This window comes from Salmo salar, chromosome 09 (assembly GCF_965601325.2).
Source record: "Salmo salar chromosome 09, fSalSal1, whole genome shotgun sequence".
Classification (NCBI taxonomy): domain Eukaryota; kingdom Metazoa; phylum Chordata; class Actinopteri; order Salmoniformes; family Salmonidae; genus Salmo; species Salmo salar.
Genome location: NC_138299.1, coordinates 139,760,536 through 139,777,640, shown reverse-complemented (window position 1 = coordinate 139,777,640; position 17,105 = coordinate 139,760,536). Strand labels below are relative to the sequence as shown.

Genomic DNA, 17,105 nt, shown 5'->3' with positions numbered 1-17,105 from the left:
TATATTTTTTTTAATCCAGTTGGATAAACACGCCAAACTGCCTGCCGGACAGCTCGGAGGTGTCCGCATGGCCCTAAAGCACACAGTTGCCTTGTTTGGTATCACATTCCAATGATAAAACGGAATAGTTTTATCATTGGAATGAATAGTGGTCAGATTTAGATGAGTGCATAGATTGGCCCACATCCTTTATTGTAAACTGGAGCACCCAGTTTATATTTCTTTGAAATCAGCACCTTTATAAGATGCTCACATAAGATGCTCACATAAAGCCACTCCTTTACCGTACTTTGGACATTGTTATGATGTTACAGACTGTGTCCATTCTAGGGTTGTAACCTTTTTGCACATTGTTGCAGGACAAAGGTATACTGACAGGTCTCTGCAGTGTGCTCTTTCTACTCTGACAAACACAGCTGAGCAATACTGAGTAAGTACATTTTTTTGTTATGGAAATTGTAAGTTTTAACCGAAGAACAAATGACATCTAACCTTACATGTATTCTTGGTGCATGTGTGTTTCATCAAGAAATGCACAGACCAGGTGCAGGTTCTGAGGATGAGGAAAGGTAAGTTGAAATCCAAACAATTGATCCATGTTTGTTTCCAATTTTCTAATTAAAGACTTAATTTCCATCTTCATTCATAACTGATTGGCTTTGAATTTTATCAAACATATCTTGGTTTTCCTACATTTGCTTGGTATATTTATTTGTCTGCAGATATAGAGATGGTATGCAAAGTGGGGTATTCTACAGCCATTTGGATAGACAAGTGCGGCCATTCATCGAACTCATTGACTTTCTGAGATCGATCGGAATCGAGAAGGACTTGGCATTGCCAGCCATTGCTGTGGTTGGAGACCAGAGCTCAGGGAAGAGCTCAGTGCTTGAGGCGTTATCTGGGGTGGCACTACCCAGAGGAAGTGGTAAGATGGATCAGTTGAAAACTATCTTTGAGTAGAGAGTAGCAGATGCATGAAGAAACATGTTTCTACCCAACTGGGTCTTCCTCAAGTCAGCGCTGCATGAGTGGAAACATGTTGTCATGCATCTGCTACTGCATAATTTTATCAGGTAGATCAGTAAATGTTCTCTTTACAATTTATAGGCTGCATTTCTTATATTGCATAACAAATGGCATAACATATACCAATTGGGTGCAACTTTTATTTAAAATAAATCTATTTTCTCTTAGGTATTGTCACCAGGTGTCCATTGGAATTGAAACTAAGGAAGAGTTTTGGAGGAAAATGGAAGGCAAAGATCAGCTATCAAGGGGTAGTGGAGACTTTTGAGGACCCCTCATTGGTTGAGATTCATGTCAGAACTGGTATGCAAGTTTCAACTGAATTCAAAGCATAACATTTCACTGTTTAACCCCCACAATATACAGTAGATACATACTGACAGTGTCATTTTATGTTGGCTTATAGGTTTCATTAGATGTCAAATTCACAGGGGTGAATAACGTTGCCTAATTACTTGTTTTAAAGCTCAGAATACTCTAGCCGGAGATGGTGTTGGGATCTGTGATGACCTGATCACGCTGGAGATCACTTCTCCTGATGTATGTGACCTCACACTTATTGATCTACCTGGGATTACCAGAGTACCTGTCACAGGCCAACCAGAGGATATTGGTGATCAGGTTAGTGTCTGAAAATGAATGTGGGTTAGGAGGAAGTAGATACTCTATGTAGACAATGTAACTATTATGAATGTGGGTTAGGAGGAAGTAGATACTCTATGTAGACAATGTAACTATTATGAATATGGGTTAGGAGGAAGTAGGTACTCTATGTAGACAATGTAACTATTATGAATGTGGGTTAGGAGGAAGTAGATACTCTATGTAGACAATGTAACTATTATGAATGTGCATTTTGAACCTTAACTTCACTGAATCATATATAGTGCTTTCCACATTTATTTGGACAGTGGCTTTATATTCCAGGAATGTGGCTTTGTTGACGAATATGAGGCAAAAGTACAGAATGTCATCTTTATTTCAGTGTATTTTCATGTATATGTTTTACCGTTTAGAAATTAAAGCACTTTCTGTTTCTACCCACCTCTCATTTGAAGAAGTTAAGTATTTGGACAAATTAACATAATGTATGTTAAAGTAGTTTAAAGGTTAGTATTTGGTCCATCAATGCATCAAGCCTGGGACTCAACTCTTTAGATGCATTTCCAGTGTGTTTTGGGTCATGTCTTGCCCTACAGTAACTGAATGGTAAGTTCTCCTTATCTCAGATTCACTAAGTACCGCTGACAGATGTAAGCAGTCTGTTTCAACAGATAATACTCTTAGTAATGTTTGCCTTTCATTTCCATTTAGATCAGACGTCTTATTTTGAAGTTTATTAAGAAACAAGAGACCATTAACCTGGTTGTAGTGCCATGCAATGTTGACATAGCAACAACTGAAGCATTGAGAATGGCACAATCAGTGGATCCCGAAGGTGCAAGGACACTGGGTAAATTCACACCATATCACAACTGTTTATTTGAACTCCTCACCCTTTTCCCTCATGAAAATGACTTTTTAATATATGGATATACGTTCTGTGTTTACAAGCAATTCTGACCAAGCCAGACTTGGTTGACAAAGGAGCAGAACCAGACATCTTAAAAATTGTTAATGGCCAAGTTGTTCACCTGAACAAAGGCTACATCATCGTAAAATGCCGTGGCCAGAATGATATCAACCAGAAGATCTCTTTGGCGGACGCCACTCGACTGGAAATGGAATTCTTCAAAAACCACCACCACTTTAGGTAATTTTAGTATCACCACTTCACACCAGGGGGTCAAGGTTGATCACTAAAATGCCACAGCATCAGCTGCTTTCACTACACTTAACATATCAGTCAGCTATAAAAGTCACTGATTGTCTAGGTAGTTTAATTGTCACTGTTTGTCAGTCATACCAGCTGGTCTCAAAGGTCTTCTATAATTGCATAACTACCAGACATTTCCCATCTCAATGTGAGATCCGCTAACGTGCCTTTATCAACTGTTCTTACGTTTGAGAATTGAACATTTACAAATAGTTATCTTTTAATTCCACGGTCAAGCAAAAGTGATAAGCCTGGTTTTTCTTACCAAACCCAAAATATAGTAGATGCAATGAGAGCAGGTTTTTTGGGTCTACCTGTGTGTTTAGGCTAGAGACTTAACGTTTCTTGTAGTGGCTGCAGCTCAATCCCATCTTTCCGCCAAAATAAATTTGCACCTATTGCATGACATGGGGCTTGTGAAAGTGGTATTTTTCTACACAAGAAAATCATCACACAATCGTCTACAACACAAACCGTTTGAGCAACAAACGAATAAGTCACCACCATCTAAAGATGAGACTCTCTCGAATATGACAGTGTATGCTGTTTGTCTCTAAGACATCCACAAGCTTTATGGCAGTCCTCTGAACTCTGTTGCAGATGTCCTAATTTCAGAGTTCTTCTGAAAAAACCTACTGTCCTGACCGAACTGTTTTAGCTACAAACTAATATGTCACCAATATCGAAAGGGGAGACTCTGACGAACACAAAGGTGTCTGAAAGTCGTCTAAATGTAACCCAGTACTGGCCTGTAAAAATGGCACAAAGTGCATAAGGACGTAAAAAGTGGTGGTCATAACTTGACCAAACATGGGTCTAAGAAGGCCAGCATCCCGGAGTCGCCTCTTCACTGTTGATGTTGAGACTGGTGTTTTCCGGGTACTATTTAATGAAGCTGCCAGTTGAGGACTTGTGAGGCATCTGTTTCTCAAACTAAACACTCCAATGTACTTGTCCTCTTGCTCAGTTGTGCACCGGGGCCTCCCACTTCTCTTTCTATTCTGGTTAGAGACAGTTTGCGCTGTTCTGTGAAAGGAGTAGTACAGAGCGTTGTACGAGATCTTCAGTTTCTTGTCAATTTCTCGCATGGAAAAGCCTTCATTTCTCAGAACAAGAATAGACTGACGAGTTTCAGAAGAAAGTTCTTTGTTTCTGGCCATTTTGAGCCTGTAATCGAACCCACAAATGATGACGCGCTTTAATCAGAACAACAGTTTTCAGCTGTGCTAACATAATTGCAAAAGGGTTTTGTAATGATCAGTTAGCCTTTTTAAAATGATAAACTTGGATTACCTAACATAACATGCCATTGGAACACAGGAGTGATGTTTGCTGATAATGGGCCTCTGTACACCTATGTAGATATTCCATAAAAAAAAATCAGCCATTTCCAGCTACAATAGTCACTTACAGCATTAACAATGTCGACACTGTATTTCTGATCAATTTGGTGTTATTTTAATGGACACATTTTTTTAGCTTTTCTTTCAAAAACAAGGAAATGTCTAAGTGACTAACTTTGATATTTTATTAGAACTATAGGGGTCATTATCAAATGGCTAAATTATACATTATACATATGGAATAAAACCTTTCCATATGTTAGCTTAGTAGATATTGCGATCTAAGGACTTAGACCTACAGGTGTTTTAAAATGGGTTGCCAAGTGTTTTTGGAAATAACTTTCACAATGGCAGAGTTATTAGGACTCACAAAAGGCCTCAAAATGGCCATGGCGGTACTAGTGCTAAAGGCATGTGGAAACGAACATATTCTCACATTGGTTTATGGCTCGCTTGTACACAAGTCAACCAAAACTTTTCTGTTCCTCTCAATTATAGTCCACTTCTTGAGCAAAACAAAGTTACTACACAATGCCTTGCCACCAAGCTCACACAAGACCTGGTAGATCATATAAAGGTAAGTTGACTGTAAACTTGCCATTGACTATTACATTCAATGCTAAGAATGCTAAGTCAATTCATTGAATTGAATTGTCCCAACAGACATCACTTCCATACTTGACAGACCAAATCAGAGAGCATCTTGAGACTGTTAAAACAGAACTGAAGAAGTATAGTACTGGTCCTCCACTGGAACGTAAAAAGATGGGGCCCTATCTGACAGAGGTGAGTACATAGAAACCTGAGGAAATAAAGGGCACAATACTATTTTCATAGAATTGTTCAAATCTATGTTACACTGTTGAAATTAGGTTCATATTGTCACTAATCTCAGAACCTAGAACCAATTCTGGTATCGGAGGTATAGACAGAGAAACTAGCAAGTGTTTCTAGATACAAGAAAATCTAGAATAAAATTATTTCAAATCAAATTGTATTTGTCACATGCGCCGAATAAAGCAGGTTATTATTACCTTACAGTGAAATGCTTACTTACAAGCCCTTAACCAACAATGCAGTTATGAAAAATACCTTAAAAAAAGAAATAGAAGTAACAAATAATTAAAGGGCATCAGTAAAATAACAATAGCGAGGCTATATACAGGGTGTACCGTTATAGAGTAAATGTGCAGGGGAACCGGTTAGTCGAGGTAATTGAGGTAATATGTACATGTAGGTAGAGTTATTAAAGTGACTATACATAGATGATAACAGAGAGTAGTAGCAGTGTAAGGTGGGGGGGGGGGGGGGGGCAATGCAAATAGTCTGGGTAGCCATTTGATTAGATGTTCAGGAGTCTTATGGCTTGGGTGTAGAAGCTGTTTAGAAGCCTCTTGGACCTAGACTTGGCGCTCCGGTAGCGCTTGCCGTGCGGTAGCAGAGAAAACAGTTTATGACTAGGGTGGCTGGAGTCTGACAATTTTTAGGGCCTTCCTCTGACACCCCCTGGTATAGAGGTCCTGGATGGCACGAAGCTTGGCCCCAGTGATGTACTGGGCCGTACGCACTACCCTCTGTAGTGCCTTGCATTCAGAGGGTGAGCAGTTGCCATACCAGTCAGGATGCTCTCGATGGTGCAGCTGTAGAACCATTTGGGGATCTGAGGACCCATGCCAAATCTTTTCAAGCTCCTGAGGCGGAATATGTTTTGTCGTGCCCCCTTCACGACTGTCTTGGTGTACATAGACCATGTTAGTTTGTTGGTGATGTGGACGCCAAGGAACTTGAAGCTCTCAACCTGCTCCACTACAGCCCCGTTGATGAGAATGGGGGCATGCTCAGTCCTCCTTTTCCTGTAGTCCACAATCATCTCCTTTGCTTGATCATGTTGAGGGAGAGGTTGTTGTCCTTGCACCATACGGTCAGGTCTCTGACCTCCTCCCTATAGGCTGTCTCGTCGTTGTTGTCGGTGATCAGGCCTACCACTGTTGTGTCTTCGGCAAACTTAATGATGGTGTTGGAGTCCTGCCTGGCAGTGCAGTCATGAGTAAACAGGGAGTATAGGAGGGGACTGAGCACGCACCCCTGAGGGGCCCCCATGTTGAGGATCAGCGTGGCGGATGTGTTGTTCCCTACCCTCACCACCTGGGGGCGGCCCGTCAGGAAGTCCAGGATCCAGTTGCAGATGGAGGTGTTTAGTCCCAGGGTCCTTAGCTTAGTGATGAGCTTTGAGGGCACTATGGTGTTGAACGCTGAGCTGTAGTCAATGAATAGCATTCTCACATAGGTGTTCCTTTTGTGTGTGAAAGGGCAGTGTGGAGTGCAATAGAGATTGCATCATCTGTGGATCTGTTTGGGCGGTATGCAAATTGGAGTGGATCTGGTGTTTCTTGGATAATGGTGTTGATGTGAGCCATGAGCAGCCTTTCAAAGCATTTCATGGCTACAGACGTGAGTGCTACGGGTCGTTAGTCATTTAGGCAGGTTACCTTAGTGTTCTTGGGCACAGGGACTATGGTGGTCTACTTGAAACATGTTGGTATTACAGAGTCAGACAGGGACAGATTGAAAATGTCAGTGAAGACACTTGCCAGTTGGTCAGTGCATGCTCGGAGTACATGTCCTGGTAATCCGTCTGGCCTTGCGGCCTTGTGAATGTTGACCTGTTTAAAGGTCTGGCTGCGGAGAGCGTGATCACACAATCATCCGAAACAGCTGATGCTCTCATGCATGTTTCAGTGTTACTTGCCTCAAAGCGAGCATAGAAGTAATTTAGCTCGTCTGGTAGGCTTGTGTCACTGGGCAGCTCTCGGCTGTGTTTCCCTTTTTAGTCTGTAATAGTTTGCAAGCCCTGCCATATCCGACGACTGTCGGAGCTGGTATAGTACAATTCAATCTTAGTCCTGTATTGATGCTTTGCCTGTTTTGTTGGTTTGTCGGAGGGCATAGCGGGATTTCTTATAAGCTTCCAGGTTAGAGTACCGCTCCTTGAAAGCATCAGCTCTACCCTTTAGCTCAGTGTGGATGTTCCCTGTTATCCATGGCTTCTGGTTGGGGTATGTATGTACAGTCACTGTGGGGACAACATCACCGATGCACTTATTGATGAAGCCAGTGACTGATGTGGTGTACTCCTCAATGCCATCGGTAGAATCCCGGAACATATTCCAGTCTGTGCTAGCAAACAGTCCTGTAGCTTAGCATCTGCTTCATTTGAACACTTTTTTTATTGACTGCGTGCTTCCTGCTTAAATATCTGCTTGTAAGTAGGAATCAGGAGGATAGAGTTATGGTCAGATTTGCCAAATGGAGGGTGAGGGATAGCTTTGTACGTGTCTCTGTGTGTGGAGTAAAGGTGGTCTAGAGTTTTTTTCCCTCTGGTTGCACATTTAACATGCTGGTAGAAATGAGGTAAAACGGATTTAAGCTTCCCTGCATTAAAGTTCCCTGCCACTAGGAGAGCCGCCTCTGGATGAGCATTTTCCTGTTTGCGGCTCGTTGAGTGTGGTCTTAGTGCTATCATTGGTTTGTGGTGGTAAATAGACAGCTACGAATAATATAGATGAAAACTCTCTCGGTAGTGTGGTGGTTAATTCATTTACTATCAAATGAGGAGAGACAAACTAATCACACAAGTCAGAGTTATACTTAAACTAAATCTTTAATCACTTATTAATAAGGGAGCAGGTCAATACCACGCACACATATAAAGTGAATCGATTGAGTGCTCTACAGTAATGATGGCTGGTCATGGCTGGTCGACGATTCACGCTCAGATAATTCGTTGAGAGCCCCGAGACAAAATTACAAAGGTCTTTTATAGCCAAGATACACTTTCCTTTCAACCTACATGACGAACAACAGATATAGAGAATGGATCACAAGGTTGAGATCTGTATGAAAGATACCTATAATACATAGCAGACAGTATCTGCTGTGTCAACAGTTTTCATTGTATAGAGACCAGTGTCTGGCCCTCCGACTCCAAACTGGAACCATCTCTCCCTGGTACGGTATAGAACAGAAGCATTAACTCATGCTCTGGAATGCTCATAAATCTCCTCTGTCAGTGTTATCTCCCAGAGGCCCATCCTCAGTAGAACACACACACAATAGTTAACAGAATACTCTATTCTGTTGCATAGAACATCCATTTGATGCAATAAAAGTATTTTTCCACCATAGTAGATAGTCTGGTCTACAGTTTATCATGAGATACTCTACCTTAGGCGAGCAAAACCTCAAGACTTAGCTATCGTGCACCAGCTGTTGTTTACAAATATATATATAGACCGCCACCCCTTGCTGTTCTATCCCGCCAGTACAGTGTATAACCCGTATGTTATTCATGTCGTCGTTCAGCCACGACTCGGTGAAGCATAAGATATTATAGTTTTTAATGTCCCGTTGGTAGGATATACATGCTTTTAGTTCGTCCATTTTATTATCCAGCGATTGTAAGTATGCAAATAGTACCGATGGCAAAGGCAGATTTGTCACTCGTCGCCTGATCCTCACAAGACACCCGTATCTCCTTCCATGAAACCTCTGTCTGTTTCTCCTACGAATGACAGGGATGAGGGCCTGTTCGGGTGTCTGGAGTAAATCTCTCTTGTAAGAACTCATTAAAGAAAAATTATTAGTCAAATTCAAGGTGAGTAATCGCTGTTCTGATGTCCAGAAGCTCTTTTCGGTCATAAGAGACGGTAGCAGCAACATTAGGTACAAAATAAGTTACAAACAATGTGAAAAAACTAACAAAATAGCACGTTAGGTTAAGAGCCCATAAAACGGCAGGCATCCCCTCTGGCACCATTATACACATTATATACGCTTTCTGTGGAAAACAGAATTAGAAAGATCTGTACCCTTTAAATTCTTATTAGATAAATGACAGTGGTTGTGTCTACATTTCTAGAGACTAATGGATTTCATTGACAAGATTCATGAACTGTGCAGAATTGGGAACTCAAGTGAGAAGAATCTGTATACTTTCCTACGTCCTGTATTCCAACAGTGGGATAGTTATCTCAGTAACACCAAAGGATCATGTAAGACCTAAGTCCTGTATTCATTAGATTTCATGTAATGCAAATAAAGACGCATGTTGTACTGATAATAGTTAATGCTTTGCATTTTACAGGATGTAAGGCTGCTTGCGACTTTATATCCTCACATAATTGTATTCCACTCACAGAGTTTTTTGTTCTGTCTTGGTTCTTGGTATCATTTCAGTCCTCAACAAAGTGGAGGCCATGATAAAAAACTATGATAAAGAACATCGTGGGAGAGAGCTGATAACTTTCAGTGACTATTGTGTGTATGAACACGCAGTTCAAAAGCACATCCTTGGACTTCAAGAGCCGGCCTTGGATGTCCTGAAAGCCATTCGAGGTATTATTTAAACTGACATTCGGTGGTATGACATCACAAAAGACACACTCTATGTTTGTCAGAATTCGGCCCACTCCTCTTGGTACAGTAAAAGTATATAGCTGAGTCTGTACCAGTGGAGGCTGGTGACTTGAAAAATGTATGAGGATGGGAGACCCACGGTATAGGTGCAGAACACACGGTGACCACAAAGTGTGTTTCAAAAATCGTCAAAGACTAACTACTTTAACCTAAAGCATTTAATAAAGACATTTATAGTACAATATTATGGGGAATGGGAATGAGAGGGCTACTTACACAGTGTTGGAAAGGGATCACAGCAGTGATTGAATGAGGGTATGAGCCATGAGTTGAGGTGTTCAGAGGCTTGACAAGTGCAGGACAGGATTTTACTGGGAATACAAAAAACAATACCTCAAGACACTACACAGTTAGCCAAAGAGCTTAGAATGAGTTAGTCCAAGCAAGGAGTAAAATCTTTGATGTGTAATAATGTGATTGTGTATGTGATTGATACATGTGATACAGTCGTGGCCAAAAGTTTTGAGAATGACACAAATATTAATTTTCACAAAGTTTGCTGCTTCAGTGTCTTTAGATATTTTTGTCAGATGTTACTATGGAATACTGAAGTATAATTACAACCATTTCATAAGTATCAAAGGCTTTCTTTGACAATTACATGAAGTTGATGCAATGAGTCAATATTTGTAGTGTTGAACATTATTTTTCAAGACCTCTGCAATCCGCCCTGGCATGCTGTCAATTAACTTCTGGGCCACATCCTGACTGATGGCAGCCCATTCTTGCATAATCAATGCTTGGAGTTTGTCAGAATTTGTGGGTTTTTGTTTGTCCACCCACCTCTTGAGGATTGACCTCAAGTTCTCAATGGGATTAAGGTCTGGGGAGTGTCCTGGCCATGGACCCAAAATATTGATGTTTTGTTCCCCGAGCCACTTAGTTATCCCTTTTGCCTTACGGCAAGGTGCTCCATCATGCTGGAAAAGGCATTGTTCGTCACCAAACTGTTCCTGGATGAATGTGAGAAGTTGCTCTCGGAGGATGTGTTGGTACCATTCTTTATTCATGGCCTTGTTCTTAGGCAAAATTGTGAGTGAGCCCACTCCCTTGGCTGAGAAGCAACCCCACACATGAATGGTCTCAGGATGCTTTACTGTTGGCATGACACAGGACTGATGGTAGCGCTCACCTTGTCTTCTCCGGACAAGCTTTTTTCCGGATGCCCCAAACAATCAGAAAGGGGATTCATCAGAGAAAATGACTTTACCCCAGTCCTCAGCAGTCCAATCCCTGTACCTTTTGCAGAATATCAGTCTGTCCCTGATGTTTTTCCTGGAGAGAAGTGGCTTCTTTGCTGCCCTTCTTGACACCAGGCCATCCTCCAAAAGTCTTTGCCTCACTCTGCGTGCAGATGCACTCACACCTGCCTGCTGCCATTCCTGAGCAAGCTCTGTACTGGTGGTGCACCGATCCCGCAGCTGAATCAACTTTAGGCGCTTGTTGGACTTTCTTGGGCGCCCTGAAGCCTTCTTCACAACCATTGAACCGCTCTCCTTGAAGTTCTTGATGATCCGATAAATGGTTGATTTAGATGCAATCTTACTGGCAGCAATATCCTTGCCTGTGAAGCCCTTTTTGTGCAAAGCAATGTTGACGGCACGTAACCATGATTGACAGAGGAAGAACAGTGATTCCAAGCACCACCCTCCTTTTCAAGCTTCCAGTCTGTTATTCAAACTCAATCAGCATGACAGAGTGGTCTCCAGCCTTGTCCTCGTCAACACTCACACCTGTGTTAATGAGAGAATCACTGACATGATGTCAGCTGGTCCTTTTGTGGCAGGGCTGAAATGCAGTGGAAATGTTTTTTGGGATTCAGTTCATTTGCATGGCAAAGAGGGACTTTGCAATTAATTGCAATTAATCTGATCACTCTTCATAACATTCTGGAGTATATGCAAATTGCCATCATACAAACTGAGGCAGCAGACTTTGTGAAAATTAATATTTGTGTCATTCTCAAAACTTTTGGCCACGTCTGTACAATAATGAGAGAAAATTGATAGGGGTACTCAGTGCTTGGAAGGGAAAACATTCAATATGCCAGTGGATGAGCGGGCACATGAGACGTCATGACTTCAGTTCATGTCAGGAGAAAGTTGACAATAGTAGTGGAGTGGAGTAGTAATCACCTCTTAATCATGTCACATGAGGGGACTTAGCTGTAAATACAAATAGCAGATACATTCCATTACAGCTGCGCCATCATATGTTTGGACAGTGAGTTTCTCTGTGAAGTTAAACTCAGACATCTCAAAATTCCTTCTCCTGCCTCTAGGTCACCAGGCTGCTCGTTATGGCGCACACCTGTCACCGTCGTTATTAGACTCACCTGGCCTCCATCACCTCCTTGATTATCTGTCCTGTATATGTAACTCCCTTTGGTTCCTTCCCCAGGTGTCATTGTTTCTGTTTCAGTTTCCTGTCTGTGCGTTGTTCGTGGTTCTTGTTTTGTTTATTAAATTATGCACTCCCTGACCTTGCTTCCCAACTCCCAGCGCACACATTACAACTATTATGTCGATTGATTAATTCCAGGTGATAATTTAGGATTTAAAACGTATAGGCAGCCTAGCCAGTCCAATTTTGAATATAATCTAAATTTGATCACATTCACATTTTCTCCTGACACACAAATGGACTATAAATACATAACGTTACCAATTAGTTTACCCTGACCAGGGCACATAGGCTGTATGCAGCTGCTCTTATTAGTAGCCTACTGTTGATCAGACGGAAAAATTGTCTCGTTTTCATTCCATATAGCATGTCAGATTTCTAATGTTTAGGTGTAGCCTTGGCTGCTGCTACCTTTATGTCATGAGTTTTTGCTTATGTCTGTCCGGAGTGATTATGTGCTGTCATCTTTGCTAAATAAATACCGGAGGAAAGTGCAAAGCCTCCTTGAGATCACGTGAAAAAATGTGCTGCGTCAACCTCTCTCTTAAATCTAACTTTTAACAGATGATGGGATGGAAGCTATCAAATCATTCGGAATTGTTTTCGACATCCCAGAAAAGATGTTCAGCATGTCAAGAACCTTAATGTGCAATTACAGGCGGCTTGATGATAGGCTCCCTGTTAACCTGCTATACATTTGATACCAGTTGGTATTGAATGCTCTCGCCTTTTCATCCTTCTTCATGAAACTGATCTCAGGCAGAGGTCAACCCTCGCTTTTAATTTGCACCTTTTCCTTGTACCCCAGAAAATGAAAGGGGTTCTTCAACAAAAGTTCCACAACATTTTCGGCAGTGTTGGCCATTCTACCATTCTGGTGGAGAAAAATGCACACTCGCGCTAGTAGCTAGCTAGCTACTGAAGTTACCAATCTCCCAAAAATCTCCCAAAAATACTCAACTATCATTCTTCACTCTTAATCTCTATCTAACAATGTCACCAAGCTTCTCAACACATATAACCCCCATAATGCTCTGTGGCACAATCCCAATACAACACACTAGGTTCATTTCTGATCCTACATCTATGATTGGATGGACAACATGTCAGTTCATACCGAAAAAGCTTTGATTGGTTGGAGGACGTCCTCCGGAAGTGGTCATAATTACCGTGTATATCTATGGAAGAGGGTGAGGCCTACCAGCCACCTAGGTTTTGTATTGAAGTCAATGTAGCCAGAGGAGGATGGAAGCTAGCTGTCCTCTCTCTGCCTACACCATGGTGCTAGCCCAGACAGTGCTGTTGAAGTTACTGTAGACCTTCAGTGTATTTTCACCAATTCTTTGGTGACATATTAATATATTTAGTATAGTTTTATCTAAAAGGATACTTTTTTATATGTTTCACTATTTTTATTTATATGAAATTTCACTGAGGATGATGGTCCTCCCCTTCAGCCTCTGAGGAGCCTCCACTGGTCTGTAGTGGACAGTAATATTTGATATGTAGTGTGTGTATATGTAGTACAATATATATACCTCACATGCGACTCATAAGACTATGCAATTAGCTCATTAAATGAATTATCTGATTCCATAAGATACATATCAATATGCAAGAACTCTATAGTTGAGTTACAGTAATAGAGAATTGGGAATGGAATCCTAAATACAAGTGTATTTAATTACTTTGTAAGATAAATTGATTCACATACAAGGCATAAAGCTTAAGTTACAAAACATTAACAAGCATTCTAAGGCATCATTTCAAGCATGGTTGGATAGAGAGAGAGAGACAAAGAAACCATGGTTTGTGCCATGGCTCATGGGAGAGGGAAAGAGAAAGAAAGAAAGAATGGAAGAGAAATAAAGAAAGAGATAGAGAAAAAAAGTGTATCTCACCACAGCAGGTCAGGAACATAAGAGAAAGAACAATTACATTTTTTTACATTTTAGTCATTTAGCAGATGCAAATCTTTATTGACATATATATATATTTTTTTTTCTCTCAAGATATGGTACAAGCAGAGTTTAGACATGTGTGTGAAGCTTGTTTCAAAAGCTATCCTCAGCTCAGATGCCTGGCTTTGGTGAGTTAAAGTTAAATAATATATTTTACATCATAGATTATGGTTGTGAAGTTAAAATGGATAATCAATGATATAATGTTGTTTGAGTCATTCATGTAGTTAACTATCAGTCACACAACAAAATTCCTCAGACTAAGATTGACGAAATCCAGATGAAGCAGGAAGCCAAAGTTGAGAAGAGAATCAAAGAATACATCAATATGGAGCGATTGGTGTACACTCAGGACAGTATTTTCGTCAAGGGCTTGAAGGATCATAAAGATCAGTTAAAAGAAGCCTTCGAGGAAGAGCATTTTTATGACCCAGAGGAAATTGAGGATATCACTGCTACATTCAACTGTACCGCATTTGATAGCAGGAAGCTGACCACAGATAAACTTGGTGTCTACTATGAGGTATGTTTGACAGCAGTTTGTTTTTCATAATAGGTGGGGGTGGAGATTCTACCTTTAGTCAAGGAGGGCATACACTGGGAAAGGTCAGGAGGTACTGCACCACCCCGAACCCAAGGGGCCAGGCGTTGCATGTTAGAGTCCGTACCAGAAATTTCAAGAGCAATTCAGAGAGAAAAAAAGGGAAAGGATGTGCTACTAAAACAGAAATCAAGTGGTGTCTTTTTTCTAAAAGACATACATAGGAGTAATTACATAGCTTTTCAATTGCATGTTTTACCATGCAGCATCATTGTCTGTGCATAATCATTGTCCACATTACTGTAATGTATCTGTCCTTCACCCCACACCTAGATTGTCTACCAGCGCCTGGCAGATTACGTGCCCATGCTGATCCTGCAATTCATGCTTAAGGAGTCAGCCAAGATGCTGCGTATCCAGATTATGGATCTGAGAGACGGAGCTGATGTTGTCAAACTGCTGAGCGAAGACTCTATGGAAGGCCGCAGGAGAGCAGACCTGCATCAACGCCTGGACCGTCTGAAAAAGGCCCAGGAAAAACTTAGTGAGTTTTAGGGCTCTCAATACTGTAGTCCCATTTTATGTGATGTTATTTCAACAACAACAGGATGTCTAAATGGACTGCCTTCCCTCTGACACTTGTCATACAACTTGATAATCATTCATTGACATTGAGGTAATTGATATTTTAAAATTGAAGTGTGTGTCAATATGGCACCAGAATCATACATACTGTGCTCTTAGCTGACAGTCAAAGGCCTCTTGTTCATTAAAGGTCAAATGCAGACATTTTCATTTCAATATCAAATCATTTCTGGGTAACAATTAAGTACCTTAGTGTGATTGTTTTCAATTAAAATTGTAAAAAATAAAGAAAAATAGCTTCTTAGCAAAGAGCAATTTCTCAAGCAAGAACTTTGCTCCTACTATCTGGGAGTGGTCTGAGTGGGGAGAGGAAAACTGAAAACTATATGTTGTTGGCAGAGAGGTTTGGAACTCTTTCTTATTGGTCTATTAACTAATGATGTCACCAAGCAGGCCAAATTTTATCCAACCTAAACAAGCTGAAATTGCAGGCAGTCTTTTCAAAAAGCTGAAAGAGCATTATCACAATTTTCACAATTTCACAGCATTATTCCAACCTCAGAGTCTGGAAATATACATAAAACAAAGGAAAATCTAAATGTTGACTGCACTGGGCATTTAATAATTGAACAGAGCATTCTGAATATGTTGTGATAACAGAATAAAGTGCATGTACAACTATAGAAGGTTTCATTTTTATCTACTTATTGATTTGATACTAGTATTAACTGATTATTCAAGTTCCATCAAGAACATTACATATTATTGCAGTTTTAACCCACATATTTGTATGTTAATTATTTTACATTTTCGTAAACTTTTACTCTGACCAGTCGTTGGCATAATGGTGGCAGTTCATCTCTTGAGATTAATAACATTGCTTTCTATTGTTTTATTGCCCTCTTTGCCAACTACACACTTGTCAGTCATTAGAATTAAAAGTGCTACATGTTTGTAATCTAACAATTGCTCTTACTTTTTTAAGCAACCATTTGAATTGTTTTCCACTTATAAGGAGGGGGGTGAGGTGGGGATAGCGTGTCCAAAGATGATTTGTATTCTGTTTTGATATGATGCTGTACTTGGACTGGATAATTGATCTGGAAATCAATAAAGAATAATGAAGAAAGAAGATTCCCTAGTGGGCAAAGCCGATATGACGGCTTGGTGGACAAAGGGAAGGGGGTGTGGACTGAGAAAGAGCAGGAAAGACAAAAGGGATCACTACACACAGTTGATAATTATACTAATTGAAATGCTAATTCTTTGCACATGAACACTCACTCATTCAGGAATAATTACAATCAATATATATTTACGCCCATGTGTCGTGATCTTTTCTGTTGGAATCCGGTCCATCTTCTGGAGAGTTCGTCCGAGTCTCTCTCTCTTTCTGTTTCCTTGAAGATCAACGCCCTCAGGAGGGGGTTTTATTCGTAACAATAGGAGAGGGCTGTTCCATGACGCCAGATCATGTCTGTGCTCACGGGGGCGGGCCAATGACTTGGTTAAACTTTAAAGGGAATACAATTCTCTCACATTAAAGGTTTAACATCACATTACATCATTTCACAAATAGTTTAATCTTTACTCATTCATTTTATACAATAATTTGATGCAGACCTCATAATTGAGAAATGTACACATTCAGAGATATAGTTATGTGTGTTTCCTGTCCTCTCTGAGGTCACCAAATTAAACACCTTCATCGTACCCGTCCCTTAAGTGTCCACGGACCGTTCCCATTTTCTCACAAGTGGACATTTTGTTTCAAATTCCCGTTTTGGGGATTTAGAAGTTTGCCACGTGAAATCCTTTGTTCTCTCTGTGTTCTTTCTGCATGAACAGGGGGAGAGAGTCTCCACCAGGAATTTACGACCTGAGATAACAGAAAAGACAGGTGCGCATATCTAGACCTGCGACCAGAAATAACAATTAATTTCCTGCAGTTT

The 17,105-nt window shown here is 40.7% G+C and overlaps 1 protein-coding gene across 2 annotated transcripts; it reads left to right on the top strand.

The window, feature by feature from the left end:
* Positions 1-348: 348 nt before the first annotated feature.
* On the top strand, positions 349-16,471 carry LOC106612969 (interferon-induced GTP-binding protein Mx3). 2 transcript variants are annotated; one of them, XM_014214722.3, is made up of 14 exons: positions 349-430; positions 530-569; positions 723-928; positions 1,198-1,332; positions 1,496-1,650; positions 2,344-2,482; positions 2,584-2,782; positions 4,687-4,765; positions 4,852-4,974; positions 9,107-9,239; positions 9,424-9,582; positions 14,079-14,155; positions 14,287-14,550; positions 14,902-16,471. In XM_014214722.3, the coding sequence occupies exons 2-14, from the start codon at positions 532-534 to the stop codon at positions 15,121-15,123; spliced, it is 1,929 nt and encodes a 642-aa protein (XP_014070197.1). In that variant the 5' UTR covers positions 349-430; positions 530-531; the 3' UTR covers positions 15,124-16,471. The 2 variants fall into 2 exon arrangements, with proteins under 2 accessions (XP_014070197.1, XP_014070198.1); XM_014214723.3 differs by lacking the exons at positions 14,079-14,155; positions 14,287-14,550; positions 14,902-16,471 and adding an exon at positions 11,945-12,567.
* The last annotated feature ends 634 nt before the right edge of the window (positions 16,472-17,105 follow it).